This window comes from Crassostrea angulata, chromosome 6 (genome assembly GCF_025612915.1).
Source record: "Crassostrea angulata isolate pt1a10 chromosome 6, ASM2561291v2, whole genome shotgun sequence".
In the NCBI taxonomy this organism is placed as follows: Eukaryota; Metazoa; Mollusca; class Bivalvia; order Ostreida; family Ostreidae; genus Magallana; species Magallana angulata.
The window spans coordinates 18,060,403-18,082,500 of record NC_069116.1 but is presented as its reverse complement, the minus strand read 5'-3'; the positions used below and the strand labels follow the sequence as shown (position 1 = coordinate 18,082,500).

The 22,098-nt window shown below is 33.2% G+C and overlaps 2 protein-coding genes and 1 long non-coding RNA gene across 4 annotated transcripts in view; 2 read left to right on the top strand and 1 right to left on the bottom strand.

Moving 5' to 3' along the window:
- Nucleotides 1-3,747, top strand: part of LOC128187935 (uncharacterized) — a 6,031-nt gene extending 2,284 nt beyond the window's left edge. Inside the window, exons 3-4 of the long non-coding RNA XR_008244108.1 lie at nt 618-733; nt 3,530-3,747. This is a non-coding gene — a long non-coding RNA (uncharacterized LOC128187935). The remainder of the gene's footprint in view (nt 1-617; nt 734-3,529) is intronic.
- Nucleotides 1-16,321, bottom strand: part of LOC128187931 (uncharacterized) — a 45,624-nt gene extending 29,303 nt beyond the window's left edge. The window contains exons 1-2 of one of the 2 annotated variants that reach the window (XM_052858620.1): nt 15,918-16,321; nt 13,547-13,613 (exon numbers count right to left, since the gene is read on the bottom strand). The gene's annotated coding sequence lies outside the window, so the exon portion shown is untranslated. Of the gene's footprint in view, nt 1-9,806; nt 10,203-13,546; nt 13,614-15,917 lie in introns of those variants that run through there. The other variant, XM_052858619.1, reaches the window with a different exon arrangement.
- A 1,640-nt stretch (nt 16,322-17,961) lies between these two features.
- On the top strand, nt 17,962-20,608 carry LOC128189393 (39S ribosomal protein L52, mitochondrial-like). The gene is made up of 5 exons (XM_052860989.1): nt 17,962-18,094; nt 18,198-18,312; nt 20,090-20,157; nt 20,260-20,324; nt 20,449-20,608. The coding sequence occupies exons 1-5, from the start codon at nt 17,980-17,982 to the stop codon at nt 20,557-20,559; spliced, it is 474 nt and encodes a 157-aa protein (XP_052716949.1). The 5' UTR covers nt 17,962-17,979; the 3' UTR covers nt 20,560-20,608.
- Nucleotides 20,609-22,098: the final 1,490 nt, after the last annotated feature.

The following is a 22,098-nucleotide window of genomic DNA, read 5'->3' as shown; positions in this document are numbered from 1 at the left end:
CTAATGATGCTTTTACTACAGATCATCTTAGGTTTCTAGGAAAATCTAAATTACTTTCCAATTTAATGTACAATACTCCATAGCATGTAATCTTGAACCAAACAATAAAACCTTTACAGTTCACAGTCTGGAATGATGCCCTGAATGTACTTAATGTGTGGTAAATTTAAGATCCAAAATTTGCTTCTCTGACTTTTGTGCCAAATACATTATTTAAATAAAAGGTAAAATTCAACCCCTATCTTTATCTGGCGGCTCTATAATGGGCCATATAAATGCTGGACCAAGCCTATCACAGGGTCGGGGTTGTGACTGGCCAAATCGGACATGGTATATGACTGTCACAAAGACTCGGTCTTGGAGCCAAGACACAGATAGTTAATAACACCAAATCTCTTTAGGGCAGGTCATACATATGGAGATCTACCTGCATCTCCCCTAGGCAGACGGTCTGATAATTACTGCCACATCAAATGGCCTGGACACTTCCCTACAAGAAAATTGGACCTTGATTTGTTTAGATGACAAGACTCCTTAAACAACTGAACCTTGTTTCAGGCATAATTTGCAATAAAAGGGTGTGGAAGGAAAGAATAAACTTGATATCTCTTTTTTAGGAAATGGATAACTAGAGAGGGAAAAACAACAATTTTCTGAAATTTCTCATGCAGTGAGATGAAATGCTGCCAATCAAGCATAGAACCTACATTTTCTCCTTCATGCTGGATTTAATGTGAGATATATCAAATTCATGCTTTACTGAAGTTAATTTCTTTCTTCAATTCGAAAGATCTAAAGTTGATAAAGAAACAATTTGTTTTAAGGTTTCCATACATATCCCGATCAGATATACTACTTTTACAATCTAAATGAAGTTTTCTGTTTTTGAAATAGCGGATTGTAGGCATTTGCAATAACTTTGAAAATCTGATTGCATTTTCATGTTCCCACAAAAAATGAACAAAGACATTAAAAAAAATATAAAGATTGAAGATGCCTATCACAACACATATTTCCTCTCCCCTAAGTTTGGTAATGTTTGAAGATTTAGAGATTTTTTTTATGTAATATCACCCCCTTACATGGAAACAAGATAATAAGGTTCTTCAAGTGATGTCTTAGTTGGGGAATCCTATGCTATCTTGCGACAAGGGCACTTTGAAGTGTGTTCAATGGTGCCACTATAGATCATTTTGTTTTCTCTAAGATGGTGTAATGCAGAGATCTAATGGTTTTTCTCTCAGGGGAGAGTCTTGGTCACTCGTCCATACAACTTCCTCTCCGGGTTATAATGATGTATCTCAAGGGACAGGCTCCAAACGTCTGATGAAAATGACGACATTTTGTCTACTCCAGACTATAACACCACCCACAGACACCATTCCTAAACTTGTCTAATTATATAAAGATGACTCCAACATTTTTTCATTCTTATCAAGGAAAAAAGAGCAGTCTTGGCTAACTGACATACACTTAGTTCATAGTACATCAATGTACAATATGGGCAGCAACTCTCTAGTACATAACCTGACACCTATCAAGTATAATGTTACGAGACTTACAATTAATGCTACCCTCAAGTGCTGGATTAACACCATTTTGGGATGAAAACCTGTCCTCATAATTGGCCATGCTGTGAATTTTATGCATGTAAAGGAAACCAATAAGTCACAAATATTTATTTACTTTAGTTCCAGAGATGTCATTCATTTCCCAGTGATCCATTTAAAAACATTACATTTTTGGGGCTGATTCAGAACTCTTGGAATGCTTACTGCAATTCATCAAAGTAGTCTGCCCTCCAGACTAACACATCATCTGAGTTCTAGCATGAGCTAATCAAAATATCTTCATTAGAGTTTAATATGTTGATTCAATGCTGATGATAAATAACTATCAGCCAAATATAGTTAATGTCTGGAATCTAAAACTGGGGGGTGAAGATCAAAGCCAGGCAGATAAGCTGCCATTGTCAACTCATTTCGTGGGATTGCCACTAAATGAACATCACATTTAGTCTAAAGATTTATTTAAAATGAATATCTCTCTTAAAATTATGTAAAGCTGATCTCAGATGAACTCTAAAAAGTTGTGCAAACATCTTGAAATTCATTCAAACTTTTAATCACCCCTCCCCCTTTTTCATTCTTTCCAAAAGAGTACGAAACAAGAATAGTATAGACTTTCGTTTCTTCTTCTACCCATCACTTAATGAAAAAAAAAATTTACAGCAACATGCAGCAGTAGAGTTCCTGTATCAATGGTGAATGAACCACGATGACACTTATCAGATTGTATTTCGGAGAAGTAGCTGAGTATGACAGACAGTACTTGATGAATCAATAGAACAAGTACCCCCAGGCAATGCATTCTTACCACCAGGTACTGTTAATGGGCTTTCATCTAAACTTGATATGCAGCTGTGTCACTCATAGAGTAAGTGGTAAAATTTCCTTTACATTTACTTCAGAGTTTGCTAAGGGTTCGTTGATCTGTTATATCCTACCATGTAATGGGCAGTAATTTTGTTCCAAGTTGAAAGCACTGGTACCAAAATTCAAAGGGACTGCCCTAATCTCTGAGCATTTAATTGACAAGCAACTTTCTCTACCTTCAAATCCCATTCCAGTCAACTCTCTTGACCAATTTTATTGGATTTAAAAGTTTGACAACCATTCGTACACAAGGGTTATGAAAAAACTACCTAATTTGTCACACCTCAAAAGAAGTAAAACATAAAAGGCGAAAAGGAACCCCATCACACCTGACTCAGGTGATAATCTCTGAATTTGATGGACAGATTTTCCTCTTTCTGTTAGTCATGTGTTTAAATGAACTCCGCAAATGAAGTCAAAGAAAGGGAAAATCTTAATGATGACAATTTACGAGGCTTGGAATGGGAGAGTTGCGACTTTGAGCCATGATTTCGTTGTTTAATTCCCTAAAATCATGTCATCTGACATCAGTGGAACATGGATCTCCGACCCCATGCCTGTCACTACCAGGAGCGAAGGCACAGTTCCGTAACTCTGTTAAATTGAATATTTTATGACAATCATTGTAAATTCTGACCATTTGAAGGATTTTGATCTCCGTGTTTCTTTTATTGTAAAACACACGTTTTCATAGAAAATTAAATTCCCTGACAAGTCTTCACACAGACTCTTGAAGAGGGAAAATAACAAAACAGTTTAATATATGAAAGTATCATGAATGTTTCCAATTACACTTGTTTATTTTGAATTAAAATTTCAGTGCAACAGTAAAAGTACTTAAATAAATAAAATTCTTGCATTTCTGATTTTTATATAAGATTTCACCCCATTCAAAACTCAACAAGTATATTTTCATATGTGCATCACTAGAGCTAAACATTTGTATCAAAAATATACATTTGATTGTTAGCAATTAATATACTGAAGAATAAGAATCAATAGAGTTTCATTGGCATTTTCCCGTTTTCAATTTGGTCAATATCGTCACCCACGTGCATTCAAATTATCTATGCAACTTTAGACCTTTTCTTCAGGATAAATTTGAAGCTACCAACTGTTGCAGGAACACAGAATAGAGAATCGATGTCTGATCTGAAAAACCATTATAATCCAATGCTGCACTACTAACCACATGTTGCCACCATTGTCTCAGCCACCACAGCCAGCAGATACTTCAGTTTGAGAGATTAGTTTACCATTTTTATGTCTATCTCTATTTTTTTTTCGTAATTTGCATTAAACTCATTTAGAATTGTTCTATCGGCATTGTGTATGGATTTTTAAATTTTTTTTTTGGGGGGGGGGGGGGAAGGGGGGGGGGGGGCAGGGGTACACAAGGTGGAGCTTAAGGGAGTCTCATTAACAGAATTCAATGCATGGAATAGATATAATTTTTGACATAGAAGACTGTTGCAGCCTTAATCAAAATAAATATTATTAGTCTGTGAGGTATTTACCGTACAACAGTTCCGATCAATAAAATTGCAAATGGGAACAAATTATTTAATCGCGACAAAAATAAAATTTCCATGAAAAATATGCTCCATAAAATGTCAAGTTTGGCAGGACTGGGTAATGCATTAATCAATACCATCTTCTGTACATAAAATCAGCTCTGGAAACAGCTTACAGTCTGAAACACGACTGACTGACTGTTCGGCACCAGATGTTACACCCAAACCTCCGATACATTCTCTTTATAAGGAATCATATCGAATTTCTGTGTGGAGAACAAACAAAAAAAAACCCAGGAAAATAGCCAATAATCCAATTACCACTTTTGCACAAATGTACATGCAATATGTATTCTCTCTCTCTCTCTCTCATTCTCTCTCTCTCTCTATCTCTCTCTCTCTTTCTCTCTTGCATTCTCTGTTACAATCACTGATAATTTTCTAAAGGTATATTTTTAAATATAAGAACACCTTAAATAGATTCTGGCTGTCGGTGCCTTCACAATCTGACCCTTGTTTTTTGATTATTGTACATGGCAGTAAATGTCCACGCTGTTTCCCTCTCCGCAATACTTCATGCCTTAGTGACAGTTAGATCCATCAAAAACAATATTTTTGAATCATTATAAATCATTGAAAATTAAAAGAAACATTGTTTTTTGTCTTTGTTTTTTTTTTTATTTTTAGTTCCTGATTTCTTTTGTCTGTTACTATTCCATCATTTAATTGCTTATACTTTTATAAAAATTTTCTTTGAAATTTTAGTCTTCAAAAGATTTCTTGCACAAAACAACAAAGTTAGAGAAATTTGGTCACCTGAAAAAACACTGGATCATTTGTTTCTGTGAAATTAACTTTCAAAACAAATAACTTCATTGTATAACTAATGGAATAAACACATCGTAATTAATATCAGGCAAACAAACAAAAGGGGAAAATAACTACAGTATTTCCATAATTTATTCCAAAGAACAATATACCATCATTCCTTAGTTTTTATGAAAACTCTTAAAATTAATGAAAAAATGTATTCAACTTTTGTAGAACCTGACTACAAATATGGATTTATTATCATAATACATGCCAGATCATGAATTTCAACTAAAGATGTCTGCAAGAGAAATTTATAAAACAATTATGGTACACTTCAAAATGACGCTTGTGAGAATAACACACATTGGAACTCTTGGAAGCCATTTATAGCTATATTAGGGCACGTAATGGACCGTATATTTCTAAATTATCCTTGAAGTCAAATGTTAAGACTTCGAACTCATAAAACTTGTTCAAGTATCATTCAGCCAAATTCAGAATGTTCCATTTTTACAGTTTGGTGCTATGTTGCGAAGGCATCCCAAGTAATAAAATGGTCACATGTAAAGTTTAGCATATTGTGCCGTTTCTTCCTCACCGAGATAAGAACACGACCAAGAGTCCTTCGGTGGTAACTTTGGATGGATACAGGGTTTATATCTGAAAACCAGGTATAAAACCCAGTGTGTGTAATAAAGTCCTTGATATACCAGAATAACTGCAGGACAATGGGTAATAAAGTGAAAATGAAAATTTATACTAACGAAAGCAGGCAAGCAAAACCAAAGGAACGTATCTAGATGCCTGCAGTGTTATATAGACGGCATCAATTTCAAGACCTAAATGACAATAAGTAAAACCCTGATCCAACACACTCAAAATTTATCCATCATGGTAATTACTCATCAATCAGACCATTGAATTATGGACCATTCTTAACCTGTACAGTTCTAGTGTTTCAAATATCTGCCAACTTTTTTTTTTTTCTTCGTACACCAGATTTTTCTACTGAATTATGACTATGCATATATTGTCTCGGAAAGGAGAAAACATGAAATTTAAGTTTCTTTCACTGCGAAATCTGATTACCATCCACACGCAATCTGGCACCCAGCGAAGTTCTTAACATAGGTTACCATTTAGAGGACAGAATATCTAAGTTTCACCCCACTGCACAAATTCCACTGCCGACAAGAGGACAATTAGGTCCATTTCCAGTTTTTTCATACCTCTCTGATTGCTCACAAAAAGGTTTCTGTTGCCAGGCTTATGTACCAATCTGACATGAACCAGCAGTTTAAAAAGAGATTTTTGTTCTTCATTAGTTCTACAAGTACTCTTGTGGACAAGTCCTGTTCTGTGCAGAATTTGCTCTCTCTCTCTCTCTCTCTCTCTCTCTCTCTCTCTCTCTCTCTCTCTCTCTCTCTCTCTCTTTTTACAAGCCTATAAGCCTTAGAGGGAAAAAACAGAACTGAATATAGTCAAGTGCTGATTTCTTTGTGATAGCAAAAATGGTGTATCAGAAAGAAACATCTTACTCATAAAATGATAAATTCCACTTTGTGTTGAGTTCTTAGTACATAAAAGAAAAACTTTTCTTTAGTGTCTATATCTTAGTACAAATATCTTTCAGTAGTAAAAATAACTTTTCCTTCTTTTCTGAAGAAAAAAGAAAATAAACCCCAAGCATTACTAAAATGTGTTGCATCTTTTTGTTTCACTTCAGTGATTTTAAACCTTTGGAGAAAGAGTCCCATTATCAACTTTTAACAAAAAAATCCCCAAAACAAGAATTCCCTTAAAAATCTGAATGAAAATACATAAATCCTAGAAAAGATAGGAAAAGAGAAAAGTAGAATCCATTGGATAATACTTTGTAAGAATCAACACTTGATTTTAAATGAATCGATTAACTCATTACCTAAAATTAGTATTTCATATAATTTTTGATAGACTATTTCCAATTGAATTTAACGACTCTAAAGTGCTATCATCAATTTCTATGCATGTGCAGTTTAGTAAGACCAGGACAAGAATTCGCCACATGATGAACCTCGAATTACTGCCGCACCAGGATACAGGATAATATGGTAGATTTATTGATAAGTACTTGTCAATTTGGAATCAGACGAAAGGAAATGATTTTTCAACAAGGAAAGTGCATTATCATAAGACTTGATAACAGTACTTTGCTCATCAGTATCTGAAACATGAGATAAATATTCCCTTGCAAAGATTTTTCATGATGTACATAGAAAAAAAGCTATTATTTCCTTGTTGAAACTTTGAGAACAGGGCTGCAAAATCAAGGAAAAAATATTATCAAAATTAAATAATTTTTTTTATCATATTACTTTGACAAACAAGGAATAATTTACATGAAATAAGAAGTTCAATCGAACCTTCTCCAACAAAAAGTAATCTAACACTCAACAATCAGGGGATGAGATTTAACTTGCGGATCTTTGGTCCCATTGACATTGACGCAGTCAGAATCCGAAGTTTTGAGAAACACAGGAATGAAGAAATGTCATACAGAATAATAAAGACAATTTCCTTATTGAACAGTCAAGTAATCACTGCTAATAATGTGAATGTAAAGAAACTCCCAAGTGCTTTTTGTGTACAAAGTATTAAGTCTTACAATTAAAAAACTCAGATATGATCAAGCAAGCTAAGATGGAGGTGGGTGTGAATTTTGACATAGCTAAAAGGGAGCTAACTCAAACATCGCCACTCCAGTAATAAAGATAATGTATACTTAATACTTTCCTACAAGCTTTTCAGATTAACTAGTCATTAAAAGAAAACAAAGAACCCATCGTGTTCAAAGAGCTGAGTTTTGAAAAAGCAGACATCGAAATAATTAGCAGGACTCTATTTGTTGCCAGATTTCAAAGCTGTCCAATATCTATTGCAGGAAGAGAGGCATCCCACTTCCTCATCTTAGCATCATCAAATCAGCAGATTCACTGACCGAAACTCAGACAAGCCCCACAAACGAATGCTTTTTATTGAGTTCCAGAATTAAATCTTTGAGAGCTCTTGCCAGAATCATAATTCTTTAATGGAACTCATTTGTTTTTTGGAAAAAAAGAGAAGATTTTGGTTCATTTAAAAACCTGTTTTCTGTCAAAAGTTTATACAACTATTTATTAAATTTAAGACACTTTATTAGATAAAGTTTTGGTTCCAGTAACTTGAATTAAAGAAAGTTGTCAGGCATTGAGTATGCATTTCTAAAGATTAAATATGAAATTCACAAAACAGTTGTTAGTGCCATGAAAAAAATCAAAATTATAAAAAGTAATATTTCAATGGAATTACTTCTTTCTTAATGATTTGGTGCTTACCAAAAGATACATTTGGATTTTCTTTTCCTATCTTTACAATGTGCTCTCCAGTCTGAATTTTCTTGACCCTCTTTCCAATATTCAAGGAAGGAGAAATCATCCACTCAACTTTGACCAAAATAATTACACCAGGCACCAAAGAGGTGGTTCTGCAGAAATGATTGCCCTCCAAAAACTTATTTTCCAAACAGATTATAAAGACCTGTTGGGAATTTAATCTGACAATGTTATCTAAATTTTCATGAAATTGTTCCAAAAACACAAAAGTTCCTCTAGGTAAGTCTTGAACACACATGCCATTTCCTTATCCCTTTCACCTGTTGATAAGCAGGTGCCTCAGGGGAAGTAACTCAGACTGTATGACATAGTTTTGATCTGCTCCCTAATTTGATATAAAAACAATCATTCAAAAACATTTATCAAAAGTGTTGAATATCTTATTATTGTAAAAACTTTCTTAATCTAAAATAATTTTTTTTTAATTTAAAATCAAATAAACACTTTTTTATAAATTAGAACATGAGTAATTTGTGAAGATACTAGTGCCAGTGATGTCAATATTAAGTTAAATAAGACACATTCAACTTGTTAAAAATAAGAGCTTATCAAATTTTCATTAACTAATGATTCTACCAATTCCTTTTTTTACATGATTTCTTTCTTTAATTGTTGCAATTTTCTAAGTTGAAGTTCACAGGGGAGTTTTCAAAACTTTAACCACAAGTCTTATTAAAGAGCCTGGAATTTGTGGAGCAGGCAGACACAAAGCCTTTAATTAGCCCTTAGTACCTGTGGCATTGGAATCCACTCTTGTCTGAGGTATTCATGAATTACCAAATCTCTCAGGAGAAAATCTAATTAAGATTCAGAACAGACTTTCTGGCATCATGTACAAGAACTGGACATGATCTTGCATCAAGTTTCAAATTTGTGTTCACAGAGTGTGAATAAATTGGAATAAATTAACGCTCTGGTACTCAATTTCCATTCCAGAACTAGGGTATACAACAGGGTTACCAAATCTCTGAAACCTCTCGCACCCCAGAAGTCCTCGATTTTTAAATCTCACTTTTTAAAAACCTGTATTGAATTGACATTAATAGTGCATAAATATTGCATTTGTTATCGAATCACTTTATCAAAGATGAAACAAGCCGAACACAAGTAAATAGTTTATGTATCAGCAAAAAGCTATCTTGAAAAAGATTAACCTTGCAGATTTGTCCTGTGAATAAGAATCCATTTAAGATTGAGAAAGTATCCAGATAACATCTTTAGCCCAATTTACCATGGCCTGTCTTTGTGATTTGATGCATGGTAGAGGTAATTATTGAAGAAATGCATATTAGATGATGATGTATTATTACTATGCACAAATTCTAAACAATAAAGTTCAGCTTACATCTTCCTAATGTCATGAATATTAATTACCATAGCTCTTTCCCTGGGTTTATAAACATACACTCTAATAAATATATCAAATATTCCATAGGAACCCCCCCCCCCTTTTTATCATATAATTAGGACATTATTGAGTCTTCTAATGAAGTACGTTTGCACTAGTTCATGCATTAATATCTTCAGTGCATCTCTATCCTTAAAAAAATTAATTCCAAATTAATCAAACTGAGAAGATTTACAATTTTAGAGTATTTCTGAAATTCTCTATTATTAACTAATCAAGTACCTACCATTTTATCAGGAAATCAGTAGTAGTAGTAATGTTAGAAACTTGACAGCTCCTGCACTTGAAGTCGCGATGATAACTCAAGGATCTGTTTCTCACTGTGACATATTTCCTCTTTATCCTGTCCTTAATCTTATCTTTTCCCCCGTCCAACATCCAAAGACCAATCTCAAGTTCTGGGCCCAATGCAACGAGGTCTCCACAAGAGGAAAACACCGCCCCCCAAATCTTTACGCATAAACAGATAATGCCCAAAGTGCTCTAGCATTACTTCTTGATAAATTAGTGGTGAATTTTGGCATTTTCTATTTATATACTATGTGGTTTTTCATTAACATGTTCTATTTTTTCTACCCTTGATTTTCGTTATTTGATGAAAAGAAGTAAATTAATTATCAAGACTTAGAATTCCAGAACAGTTCAAGTGAAGACAAAATGAATTTAAGGTACTTGTCACATCACAATCACTGATTAGACTCAATCTTGACTTTTCTCTATAGCACCACTTCATGCTGGTCCTATCTAAGAGACACTATAGAAAACCCAAAGTTTCCATATGTATTATTTTTTGAAAAGCAAAATCAGACAGACAATTTTTCTGAAAATATATTAAAACAATTCATCAATATCCAACGCTCCCATTTTTTTGGTTGTATATTAGAAGGAACAGTAAGTTCATGGCTCTTTACTTCCTGATGTTCTTAATTGTGGCTGACTACACACTGAAAGTTGTATCATTATTCCCCTCACAAGGATGGGATGGAAATTTCCCTTACCCACACTACTCAAAACCACCATCAACCCCCCCCCCCCCCCCAAAAAAAAAACCCCCATCAATATCGCTTTATTCGATTATGAAAAAAGCAATAAAAAATGTTGTGGATGTCTTTTTTTAAAAGGGATAAATTGACTGGCATAATGATCATCAAAATAACTTTTTTATTGTTTAATAAATGCAGTTGGGGAATTCCTAAAGTCAGTCTGATTATCATTTTCAATCTTGTCACACAACTTCTTTTTTTTTTTTTTTTATTCTTTCTCATTTGTGTTATCCAACTTAAAAATAATATTTTGTAACATCTGCAAGACTGAACATTTCTGGCTATCACCCGACAATCTAATCAGCATATCAAACTTTCTGCTGAAAGGAGGATATTGTGAAGGGGTACGGACAAAAATTTAGAAATAAATGGAAAGAGGTTTCCAACTTTTCATTGGCTTATAAGTGTATATAATATAAAGATCTGTTACTCTAGAAACCTTGGCACAAAGGGGATGCTGAAACAGCAAGTACTATAACTACTGCTGCACCCTGGAAATGAGGAGTAAAACGAAGCAAGTGTTGGACTTGACATTTACGCTGTTGTTTTCCTGTGAATCACTTTGCACTGACGACGACAAGAGACAGTCACATGTCCAAACGCTTCCTTCACAAGAAGCAGGATACCATTTGGCTTGGAGTTTCCTGTTTTTGTTAGGCACTTGAGAACTCCCAAGTGTCAGTGACAGCGGGATTATAATAATGCCTTGTAAAGCGATAATCATGAGCCATAGCATTTGTCATCCTTGCATCCTTGTACTAATTCTCTGGACAAATACATCTTCAGTTCAAAATCTCTAAAGGGCCCCTTTGTCAGAAAAGGAGTTGGTCAAAGGGATAGAAAAGAGATAATTATTATCCTTAAATGATGACTCGAGAAAGTTCCAATTTTACACTCCTAACAGTTGATTTGTATATAAATATAAGCACTGCCTGTACAATCTTATCAATTATATTGTTTGTTATATGACTAAAACAAACTTCCTGAATACTTCAGAGGAAAACTTAACTTTTTTCAGTGATTAAGACACAAAACTTATTCTTGATATTCTCTAATTATTGATTTTCTTTTGCTCTGTACAAAGGGACACAACTCTTGCATTAAAAAAAATTCTTCCCTTCTGACATGTATTTCAATATATATATGTAGTTCATTTTATTGCAGCAAGAAACTTACATGGCATTGATTTTTTGTTTAATTTACACAGTAAATTTACCTGGTTTTTTTCAAACTCTAAATATTTCTTAGCACTGAAATATATTTTCGCTTGTATGAGAACATTTTGTCTGTTTGTTATTGATAATAATAGCATGCCACGCTCTTACTGTATTAATTTTCATATGACAGCAACTACTGCGACTTAGTGACTTAAACTTCTTTCATGATAGTTAAAAGGTGTGTCTCTTCAGGGTATCTTGAATGCTACAAATGTACAATTTATGAGAACATTTCCTCTCAGGGCATTCTCTGTAATTCACATCGAGTTGTAGCGGTTAATTACCTGCACACCTGTTGATCCGAGATAAATGGATGCCCTGCTATCTGTGAACCCGAACACAGCCTAATGATTCCAAATTTGGTTAAATTATTTTACATAAATATAACCTAAAAAATTGGCAATCAGAAAAAACTCAAGGACAATAATGTCAATGTATTCCATTTTTTTAAAGCAAATGATCGAAGTGTAGGAAGACCAAATGGTTCCCATCTTTTATATAAAGGTAACAGGACTAACACAATTACAAAGCAAAATATTCAGATCATTTTTGCGAGGATTTTTTTGTTGGTTTATGTGGCATAACTGACACGAATATTGTGAATGCTGCTTTTATACTTGTGTCATGGCATAATCATAAATTTATAGACTTTTGGCAGCAAGTAGGGGGTCTGTTGAAAGTAAGGTGCACAATTATACTGCATAGTCAGTGCCAGCAAAGTGTAAGCAGCAAATGTAATGAAGTATATATGCTATGCAAAACCTTAATAAGCTTTCATACGTAGAAAGTTTAAGGAAACTTTTCTGGAACATATAGGTTATATTTGTAAAGTAAGGAAGATATACAAGTAGATTCTACTAAATGATATCAAAAATATGGAGAGAGAAAAAACACAAAGGCACATGACCTTCCCTTTTTCTTTTCAATATTTACAAATCATCGCAGGTTCGACAAGCAGGTAGATATCCAGGATGTATTTTAATTGAATCCTGACATCCTAATTCAAAGGTCTTGGAAGTATATTCCATTGCAGAAGCCATTTAGTATCATTTTTAAATAAATGTGAATCCTGGGCTGCATTTTACAACAGAACTTACGACCAAACTAATGAATGCTAATTGAAAACAAACAAATCAATATTTTATTTTCATGGCTGTAAAATATTATCATAGACATCAGAGTTTTATAAATATGGTCATGTCTAAGTTTTGTTCTTTAAATATCACTCCTTGAGACAAAAAATATTTATGACTCTGTCATATTAAGTTCTTTTGTAAAACACAGCCCTGATTTTACAGTTAGGAGTTATATATACAATATGTACTGCTTCTCTCAAAAATGCGCAAATATTTTTTCAAAAGTACAATACGGTACATACAATGATTGACCCCTATAAGGATAAAATTTGATCAACCAATGGAAAAAATTCTAATTTGACTTCCTCTTTCTTAAAAAATTACCTTTGTCTCTTGTGATTTCAGGAATAAGGAAGAAAATTTCATCAACAACTTTGTTACGGCATGTTGTGTTTAAAGGGGGTGGGTAGGGGTCATTTTCTTTGAATTCCTGTTAGAATTCTGAAAGGACCCATGAAAAGAGTTAGGGTGCATAACAGTTGAAGAAAGATTATCTTACATACATGAATAAGTAACCTATCAACTGAGGTGTAGGAAGAAAAAATATTGAAAGGGGGAGGGGTAACTTACCGTAATCTGTGGGTGGTGGTCAGTGGAAAAGCATTGCTTTACTGCAAGCTGTCTTTCTTCGGTGAATCTGAATAAAATATGTATTCCTTATAAATTTTCTTAAAAATAATGAAAAAATCTGTGGGTGGTGGTCAGTGGAAAAGCATTGCTTTACTGCAAGCTGTCTTTCTTCGGTGAATCTGAATAAAATATGTATTCCTCATAAATTTTCTTAAAAATAATGAAAAAAAAGTTAAAGCCAAATTTGTAAAAGCCATATGAGCAAACCTGTTCATTTAAGAATCAAATGCTTCAGAATTTTTTGAATACCAGGTTATCTTAAAAAATGATTTATATTGGTCGAATCACTAGGGCCCTTGTCTGGTGAATAAATATATACAGCAAAACTCGTTCATAACGAATTTCAAGGAACCATAGAAAAAACTTCGTTATAGCCGTAATTCGCTATACGTTTATAACGAATTCGTAAAAAATATTATAGCGAATTCGTTATTAAATAATTAAGGGTTTTTCCGGCTAACAGTTTTCTAAACTATCGTAAGTTATAAAATTAGTTTTACCGTCATTTACAAAAAATGTCAATATAACAATTTCATTTCAATTTCTAAAAAAATTCTGTATACGATTTGAATTTGAGTATTTTATATATGCATCTTAAAACAGCATGTTTCTTCAATGAAATTTGAAATGGAAAAAATTCGTTACAAAAATGATCAAATACGTTAAAATTTTGCCAGCGGGGGTCTTAAAATTAATTTGTTATAGCCGTAAATTCGTTATAGCCGTGTTCGTTATATTCGAGTTTTGCTGTACATGCCTCTTAGTATTCCATTTATACTCTAGACAATGAGGAGGAACCTAAATACCCAGGATGGTGGAAACTTAAGACAAAAAATGTTAATCAAGTTATTCATCAACCATTTAGGTTTTGTAACAAATGATTATGAACAGGGATATTATTCTCTTAATAGAAATGGATTTTTCATAGAAATTGTCTTCCAGGTAAAAATACGCTCTACATCCTTATGCATTAAAAAAAAATTACATGCAATTTATTTCTCTCTGTTTTCAAACAAATTATTACCCAGAGTAAATTATTTCTCCCTAATTTGGTTTGTCAACATCCTGGGGTTTTGATTGAAATCTAAAGAACACTGCAGCATGTGGAAAGTCTGCAGATGTTGCAATGTTTACAACATCCTAACTCCATCAAATTTGTCATGAAATGAACCAAACATATCAGAAGCTGAATATTTGATTCAATATCATTTCAAACAAGAACAACAGCTGTGTACAGTGTACATTGAATTGAATTCTGCATCCATTTCCTCCAACTACAGTTTACCATTATGACAAAACAAATAAAATCAACATAATGGAATTAAAGCAAACTGAAAGTGGAGACAGTTTGGCAAATTCATTTAAACAATTCTTAAAGACTTTATAAATTCACGCCAAAATCTACAAAAGACTATACAATCAGAGTAATCAATACAATGTATTAGAATCTTGTTTTCCACAGCTCTGTATCGATCACAAAATCTAAAACACAGCCCCTTGGTGCAACAGGTGCCCCTATCAATAAACTCTAGCAACGTGGAATTCTGTCTTTACCAAGAAATACTGAAAGAAAAGGGACATCCTTTGGTAAAGGTCTCCCGGCAATTCTTATGTCACATAACATGCCATAAAATGACAGGGCCTTGCTGATCTTGTCCAGTGTTCTGGAAGAATTTACCTGTAGTTATGGCTGGACAGGCTGGTGCCTATTCCTCTTTCTCTCTCCTTCTCTCTCTCACACCTTCATCTCTCTTTCTCTAAAAATCTATATATTTCAAGCAATGGAAGATAAGCCATACACTTAAAATTGATTAAGTAAACCCTTTCCTGTTGAACATTTTAAATGGCACTGCATTCTGCCAATTCAAAGACTTGCCAACAAGGTGATACAAGAAATCTTTGGCATCATTGTAAAACTAATGTAACATGTTCCTTAAAATTCCTGTCTTGGTTTATTATAGTTATTACCATATATAGTATTGAAAAATCTTATTTTTTATCTGTGCCTTGAATCTTTCGCTGGCTTATGACATATGCTATGGTTTCTTAAATATATAGGTTACATGTAAATTTCGCTTAAAAACTGTGTATTACATGCTAGGCCTTGCTTTCCAAACAGGAAATGTGTACATGTTCAAGTTTCAACACAAAAACCAGGGCTAACTGATGTGGAAAGAACAAACCATTCAGTCAGCTATGAAACTTGGGGAAAAGTTCTCGAGAGATTAGCATTAGAATATTACCAGATTGACATTTCAACATCGTTGTTTGAGTTAATCCTCAAGTTTGGTCAATTAAAGAATACACTTACCCAGTAGCCCAATATTCTGTCGAGATCTTCTATTCCTGTTGTCAACTCGACGTCGCGATACCACGGATATAAATCGGTGGCGAACCTACGTACTTTCTGCTACAGGCGAAATTCCTTTTCGGCGTTGTAAACCTTGATAAATGTTATAAACTTTTGGACTACAGAGGGCGCAACTTCTCTTAGAAATATATTACCAAAAGCGGGAGAAATTAAGAACATAAAGAATATGATGAAGAAAAAGAGGCAGGGAAAGCATTGTGACATTTATTTTGTGTTTTTACATTTTGCCATATGTTCAGCAAAATGTGCGCATGCAAGCGTCACGTTGGTTCTAGATTTGACATTGGCACCAATTACAGAATTACAGCTGACGAACAATTACTCGGCTCGGCATTGGCAACATGTAGTACTGTTAGTTATGATAATTGGGGGTATTTATTTTGGAGTTAGTAGAAAACAAGATATCCTCTGAATATGATATTACTCTGGCTCCAAATGTGTCATTAAACGCATTATTTGGTTTGGTGCACGTACGAATCTACAAATTTTTTTGGCCTCAAATTAGCGCACATGCAAGATTTCTTTTTTGTTTTGTTTGGCGATTAAGGCCCTTAAGTGTGTTTAACTCTCAGAACAAAGCAAGTACAAACATATGGTGAATGACATATTTTTAAGATCTTGATGAGTCTAGAATTACTTTTAGAATGCTTTCTGAGAGAGAGAGAGAGAGAGAGAGAGAGAGAGAGAGAGAGATGTAATTTACTATGTAAGGAACCTCCTATGCAAAAGAAATTGGACAAGCAGTACACTTATTATATTGTATTAGTATGCTATATAATCATTATTGAATTTCTTTTTAATCTAAAAAACAAAAACAAAAAACAAGTGATATATTGCATCCAATAAGTGATATCCAGGTGCTGTCCAGAAATTATTGAAAGGGGGGGGGGCATTTTTTTCTTGCATGGGGGCTGACTTCAGAAGGCACGAAACACAGTGTGTTTGGGGTGGGGATATGGGCAGACATATCTCAAGAACATTGTATGTTTTTAAAATAAAAAATATGCCACTTAACATCATTTAAATATCCATTTGTATTCTGCCATAGCTAAAAAAGTTATATTAATATGAGAACGCCATATCAATTAATTTTTGCAAAAAAAAAAAAAAAAAAAAAAAGAGTGGGAATGGTTTGCCGCGTGCCAATGGAGGCCCCCAGTAGGTTCAGGACAAAGTCCTGGCGGCGGTCCAGGGGACGAAACTTCAAGAATCTCGTTAACGAGAAAAAAGAACATGTAGAATAAGCCTCAACACTGCTGTTCCTGTTTACTGAGAATCTAATATTTGAAATTATTTTGAAGAAATATTCATAGTTATTAATTTTAAAAAAATGGTTACAGAGTGAACTTTTGAATATTGATTCTAATGAATGGATCATGATTTCAAAACCGATTTGAAAACCGAATGGTCAAAACTCGAAAAAAAAATAATTAAAATTGTAATATATATTAATTACTATATAGTTCAATTTATAAAGCTCCCTCGTCCACTTTGAAATTGCAAAGTGTCAAAAACCTACTTCTTCTTTTATATATCCTATTGCTGGTTTTTGTTCTTGTTTTTAAAGCACAAACCATTGTTTATTTCACAGAAATGGCAATATCATAATCGTTTTACTGATAACTTTCAAATTACTGATCCTCTCCGTTTTGTAAGTATATCTTAGCAGATTCTCTCAGTGGTTGGTGAGGAGAGAGAGAGAGAGAGAGAGAGAGAGAGAGAGAGAGACTTTAGAGATTAAACAGATCCATTTAAGTTTTAGCAAGACTTAGCTTCTAATATTTTTTTTTATTGACCAGTTGCCAATAGGTACATTGAACATAAGATAAAAGATTCTACAACCGATATTACATGTACAATCGGTGTGAAATAATCATACTGTATAAAACTCTTTATATACTCGAACACTTTATAGATATATGTTTATTTTGTTATTGCTTTGTGTGTCTCTAAGTTTATTCAACAAAAGTACAGAGAACCCGACCGTCAAAATCTTTTCTGTATGAAATGTATCCGGAACATCGTTCCCCTTTCAGTTTGCCTTTTTTCAGGCACAGCATGTTTCCTGTGTGAAATTTTGACAATGTCGAATGGATGTAAGATAAAACTTTTATTAGGTAAGCATTCTTGAAAGTAACTATTTGAATATCTTACTTTTGTCTTTAAAGAGGGAAAATGTGATTTTTGTTTAACTTTTTAAAGTATGCCATGTATTTCCAGGGCTTTGTTCAAGACGGAGCGTTTCTACAACACCATGTGCATTTAAATATAATGACAGATTTACCAAGTATAAAAGAGAAATAGGAAGGGGCTTTGGAGCCAAATGGAGAATGGCGTAAGATTTTTTATTCATTCAAATGTTCTTAGAAATTTTTCTATTGTTCATGTTTTAAGTTTGGGCTTTAGCAAGTAGACCATATCCCCTTCAGTTTACAGGTTTTTAAAAATATACGATCAGTGCTTACTATCTATTCAAGATGTATTACTATAGTCTGGTACTCTTCACACAATTGCGCTGAAAATTTTAGTTCTTTTCATGATCAGCAAATGTTCCATTACAACAAATGTTTTGATTATTGATGCATATATAAAACAAAATTAGCGTAAAATTAATTGTAAAAGCACCTCTCCCCAAGAAATGTAAATGTGAAAACATCATTTTCCTACGCTAGCTGCCTCCTCTTTTTTTCTCACAAAAATTAAGATCATTTTTTGATTGACAATGTTTCAAAAATGAATATTGCTTACATTATTACAATAATCCTATTACAGTCATGATTATTGTTCGTTTGTTATCACAATTCACACAATCTCATTTTATTATTTATTGTGTATGAGTGTGTGGTGTTTTTGTTATGGAATGGTTATAGGGTGATTTCACCATGCATCGGACACCTTTGGATTTTTCCCTTTGTTCACGCATTAAATATCGTTCAAATATAAATAAAACTTGTTTTAAAAGTTACAGGTTTTCCCCTTGCTTAATTATTGGAGAAAAAATTGTAAAATTGTTAAAAATGTAGCAAAAAAGCAAATTAATGAAGTGTTGAAGTATTTCATCATGGATCGGACAATGTTTACCAAGCATCGGACAGCTATACTGTAGAGATTAAAAATAACAACATTTTCTGGTTTTAATGCAAAAATACAAAGGTTCGGTAAAATCAATTCATTCAATTGCTATTCAGATTTCTTTTAATTTAAATCCTCAAATCTACATAAAGGAATTTAGACTAGTGTTTCTGTTTAAAGGAATATTTATCATGAGGGGTTCTTTATCGTACCAGCTCCTACGGGAACTTTGGACTAAAAAGGCTGTGTCCGAAAAACTCGAATTTGAAGTAGTCTGAGGAAAATGTATCAATTATTTGTTTAATTTTTATTTTACTTCACATTTAAAGCATATCACAAGGAATGGGGACATAATCTCCTTATTATTAGAAAAAATCATGCACTAAAAACTGTCAGATGCATGGTTAATTTGTGTCCGATCCATGGTGAAATGAACATATGGAGCAAAAATGACCTTGACATTAATTGTTCAAATTTCTTGGACTTATTTTAATCAAATTTTCTTTCAAAACTTACTTCTTTCTTATTATTTTACGCAAAGAGTTCATTTTCACTAATTCACAATCAAATGCACAACATTCAAATAATGCTTTAGTGTAAAATCTTCATAACTATATTTTCAATGATGGCATATTTGACGTCATTTTACAATGCCTATATTGCTATTTCTTTGACAATGTGAATGTCAAATTCTTAATAATGATAAATTTCATTAGTTCTAATTCAGGAATATACGAAACAACACAAGAGCGCATGCACATTTATTTGTATATTTATAACCAAAGTTGTCCGATCCAAGGTATGTGTCCGATGCATTGTTAACTCACCCTATACAATTTCTTCACAATTCTTGGAGGCTGTCTAGGTCCCATTGTAGCATTACTGTGTGTACTGCTTTGCTTATCCTGTTCCTTAATTAATTAACAAAATTTTACTCATCATACTAGCAACTGGAGCTTATACAAACATTGGTTTTGGTATTTTTTTTTCAAAGAAAATTAACATGTCCTATTGATGTATTTTTCTGGGATTTTTTTCAGAAATGGTAAATCACATGATAATACAAGCTATGGTCCTCTTATAGATCTTCCAGATTTCTCTTACCTAGGTATGGAGTTTTTATTGATTTTACTAAGTTCTTAATTATTAGATGTTTGTAAAGCCAATAAGTTAAGATTGTCTTAAATTTACATCACATTTTTATCTTTAGATGGGAGACCTGCACCATTAACACAACGACAAATGGGGCGACTTGAAGAGAGGAAACAAACTGCTGTAAGGATATTTTTGTTAAACTTATTAAAAGTAATCCATATATTTAAAAGTGTCATTGTAGGAATTGTCATATTTGCTTTTTTCTTAATGATTTTTATTTTTAACTCTCTTTTTTTTTTTGTAGAAAAAAGTATACACACTGCTAGGAGAAATTGAATATGCCAAGGAGCGTCACAGAAAACTCAGTGAAGAAAAGCAGCATGAAAAACCGTTCCCCTTAAAGCCGAAGTCATGATGTTTATATACATTGTACCTTTAATCGTTTATTAAATATATTGTATGATGCAAGTTTTGTAGTTTTTTTAAAGAGGGTTGCTAGAGATCTGCCGAGATAAATATACTATGTAATATGTATCATTTATTTATTGATGTAACTGGCATGGAAAAATTCTACCCCAATCTTTCCCCAAAAAAAACCCACCATTTACACGAGCTAATAATATTGCATGTGATATGCTGATGGTTTCAATGATGTGTTAATCTAGAGTCTGCAAAGGTTTCTTCTCCCCCTATCTGCTCTATCACAGAAATAGTAAAATCTGGAGTATTGTGGAGTAATATATGACATCAAGGATTAACCTGTAATTTCTACATCTCTTGTGCTCTGACTGCATCAACTGTGAATGAATAATCACAGGTTGCAAAGAAGGTAAAGAAGATGGGTGAATAAGGCGTGTAAACTGCCTATATGATAGATAAGATACTATAAAAGTAAAATATAAATAAATCTTATAATTTCTTTCTAAATTATTGAAAACAATGTACATTTACCATAACATAGATTTATAACCTTCAAATGTGTTAAATATTTGGAATAGGTTGATTTAAACTGGCGTATGCGTGTCAAACCTCCAAATAGTGTCATTTTTAGAACTTCAATGCCTTTTCTTTTATAGAGTGGGTCTGGGCTCCATATTTTTGTCATAGTCTATATAAGGTTTAAAGGAAATCAAACCGATTTCAACCAACAAAAACGTGGAGAGATGACCCACTATACTTCAAAAATGTCATTTTGTAGCCCAACAATTGAATGTTTTAGAGAAATACTACAAGTCTGTAAAATCTTGGTTGAAGTTGCATTTAGCATTTAACAATGAAGTTTGTTGTGACTGAAATGGCTCAGTGGTTAGAGCACCAGACATTAGGTAACATTATAGAGCTAGGGTTTTAGGTTGTGGGTTCGATACCACCAAAAGTTTAGACTTTTTTTTTTTTTAATCGTTTTTTTTAATATTCAAAACTGAATATGTTTAGAAATTGTGCTTTTGTAAACTTGTAATATAACATTATCTAGTATATTTAGTTGGAAAAAAATTAATTTGAAATTGTTTTTACGACAAAACCAAATGGGCATTTGCACTATCTTGTTCCCCCATCTTCTTTGCATCTATGCATTACTTTAATGAGCTATGAGATTTTCCATCAAAACCAGTCAGATAGGAGAGAATTTTACATGTCGGCAAAGATTTAGGAAAATGCTTATTTCCATGATGAACTTTTAACCCCCTTTGGGTAACTTCCAGGCCTAAGGAGGACATAGTTTGAATAAATTTGATTCTGCTCTATCCAAGTAAAAATATTGATGTCACTGGCTACTGGAATTAGGTTTTTGAGATTTTTTAAATACCATACCCGTTTTCATTATTTTCTATTCATCTTCCGTTGAAAAAGGAACTGGTCCTTCATTTGAACAAAATTAGAGAGTCCTTAACCCAATGCTGCTGTATGCCATGTACTCTGTGGTTCAGGAGAAGACATAAAAATATCAAGTAAT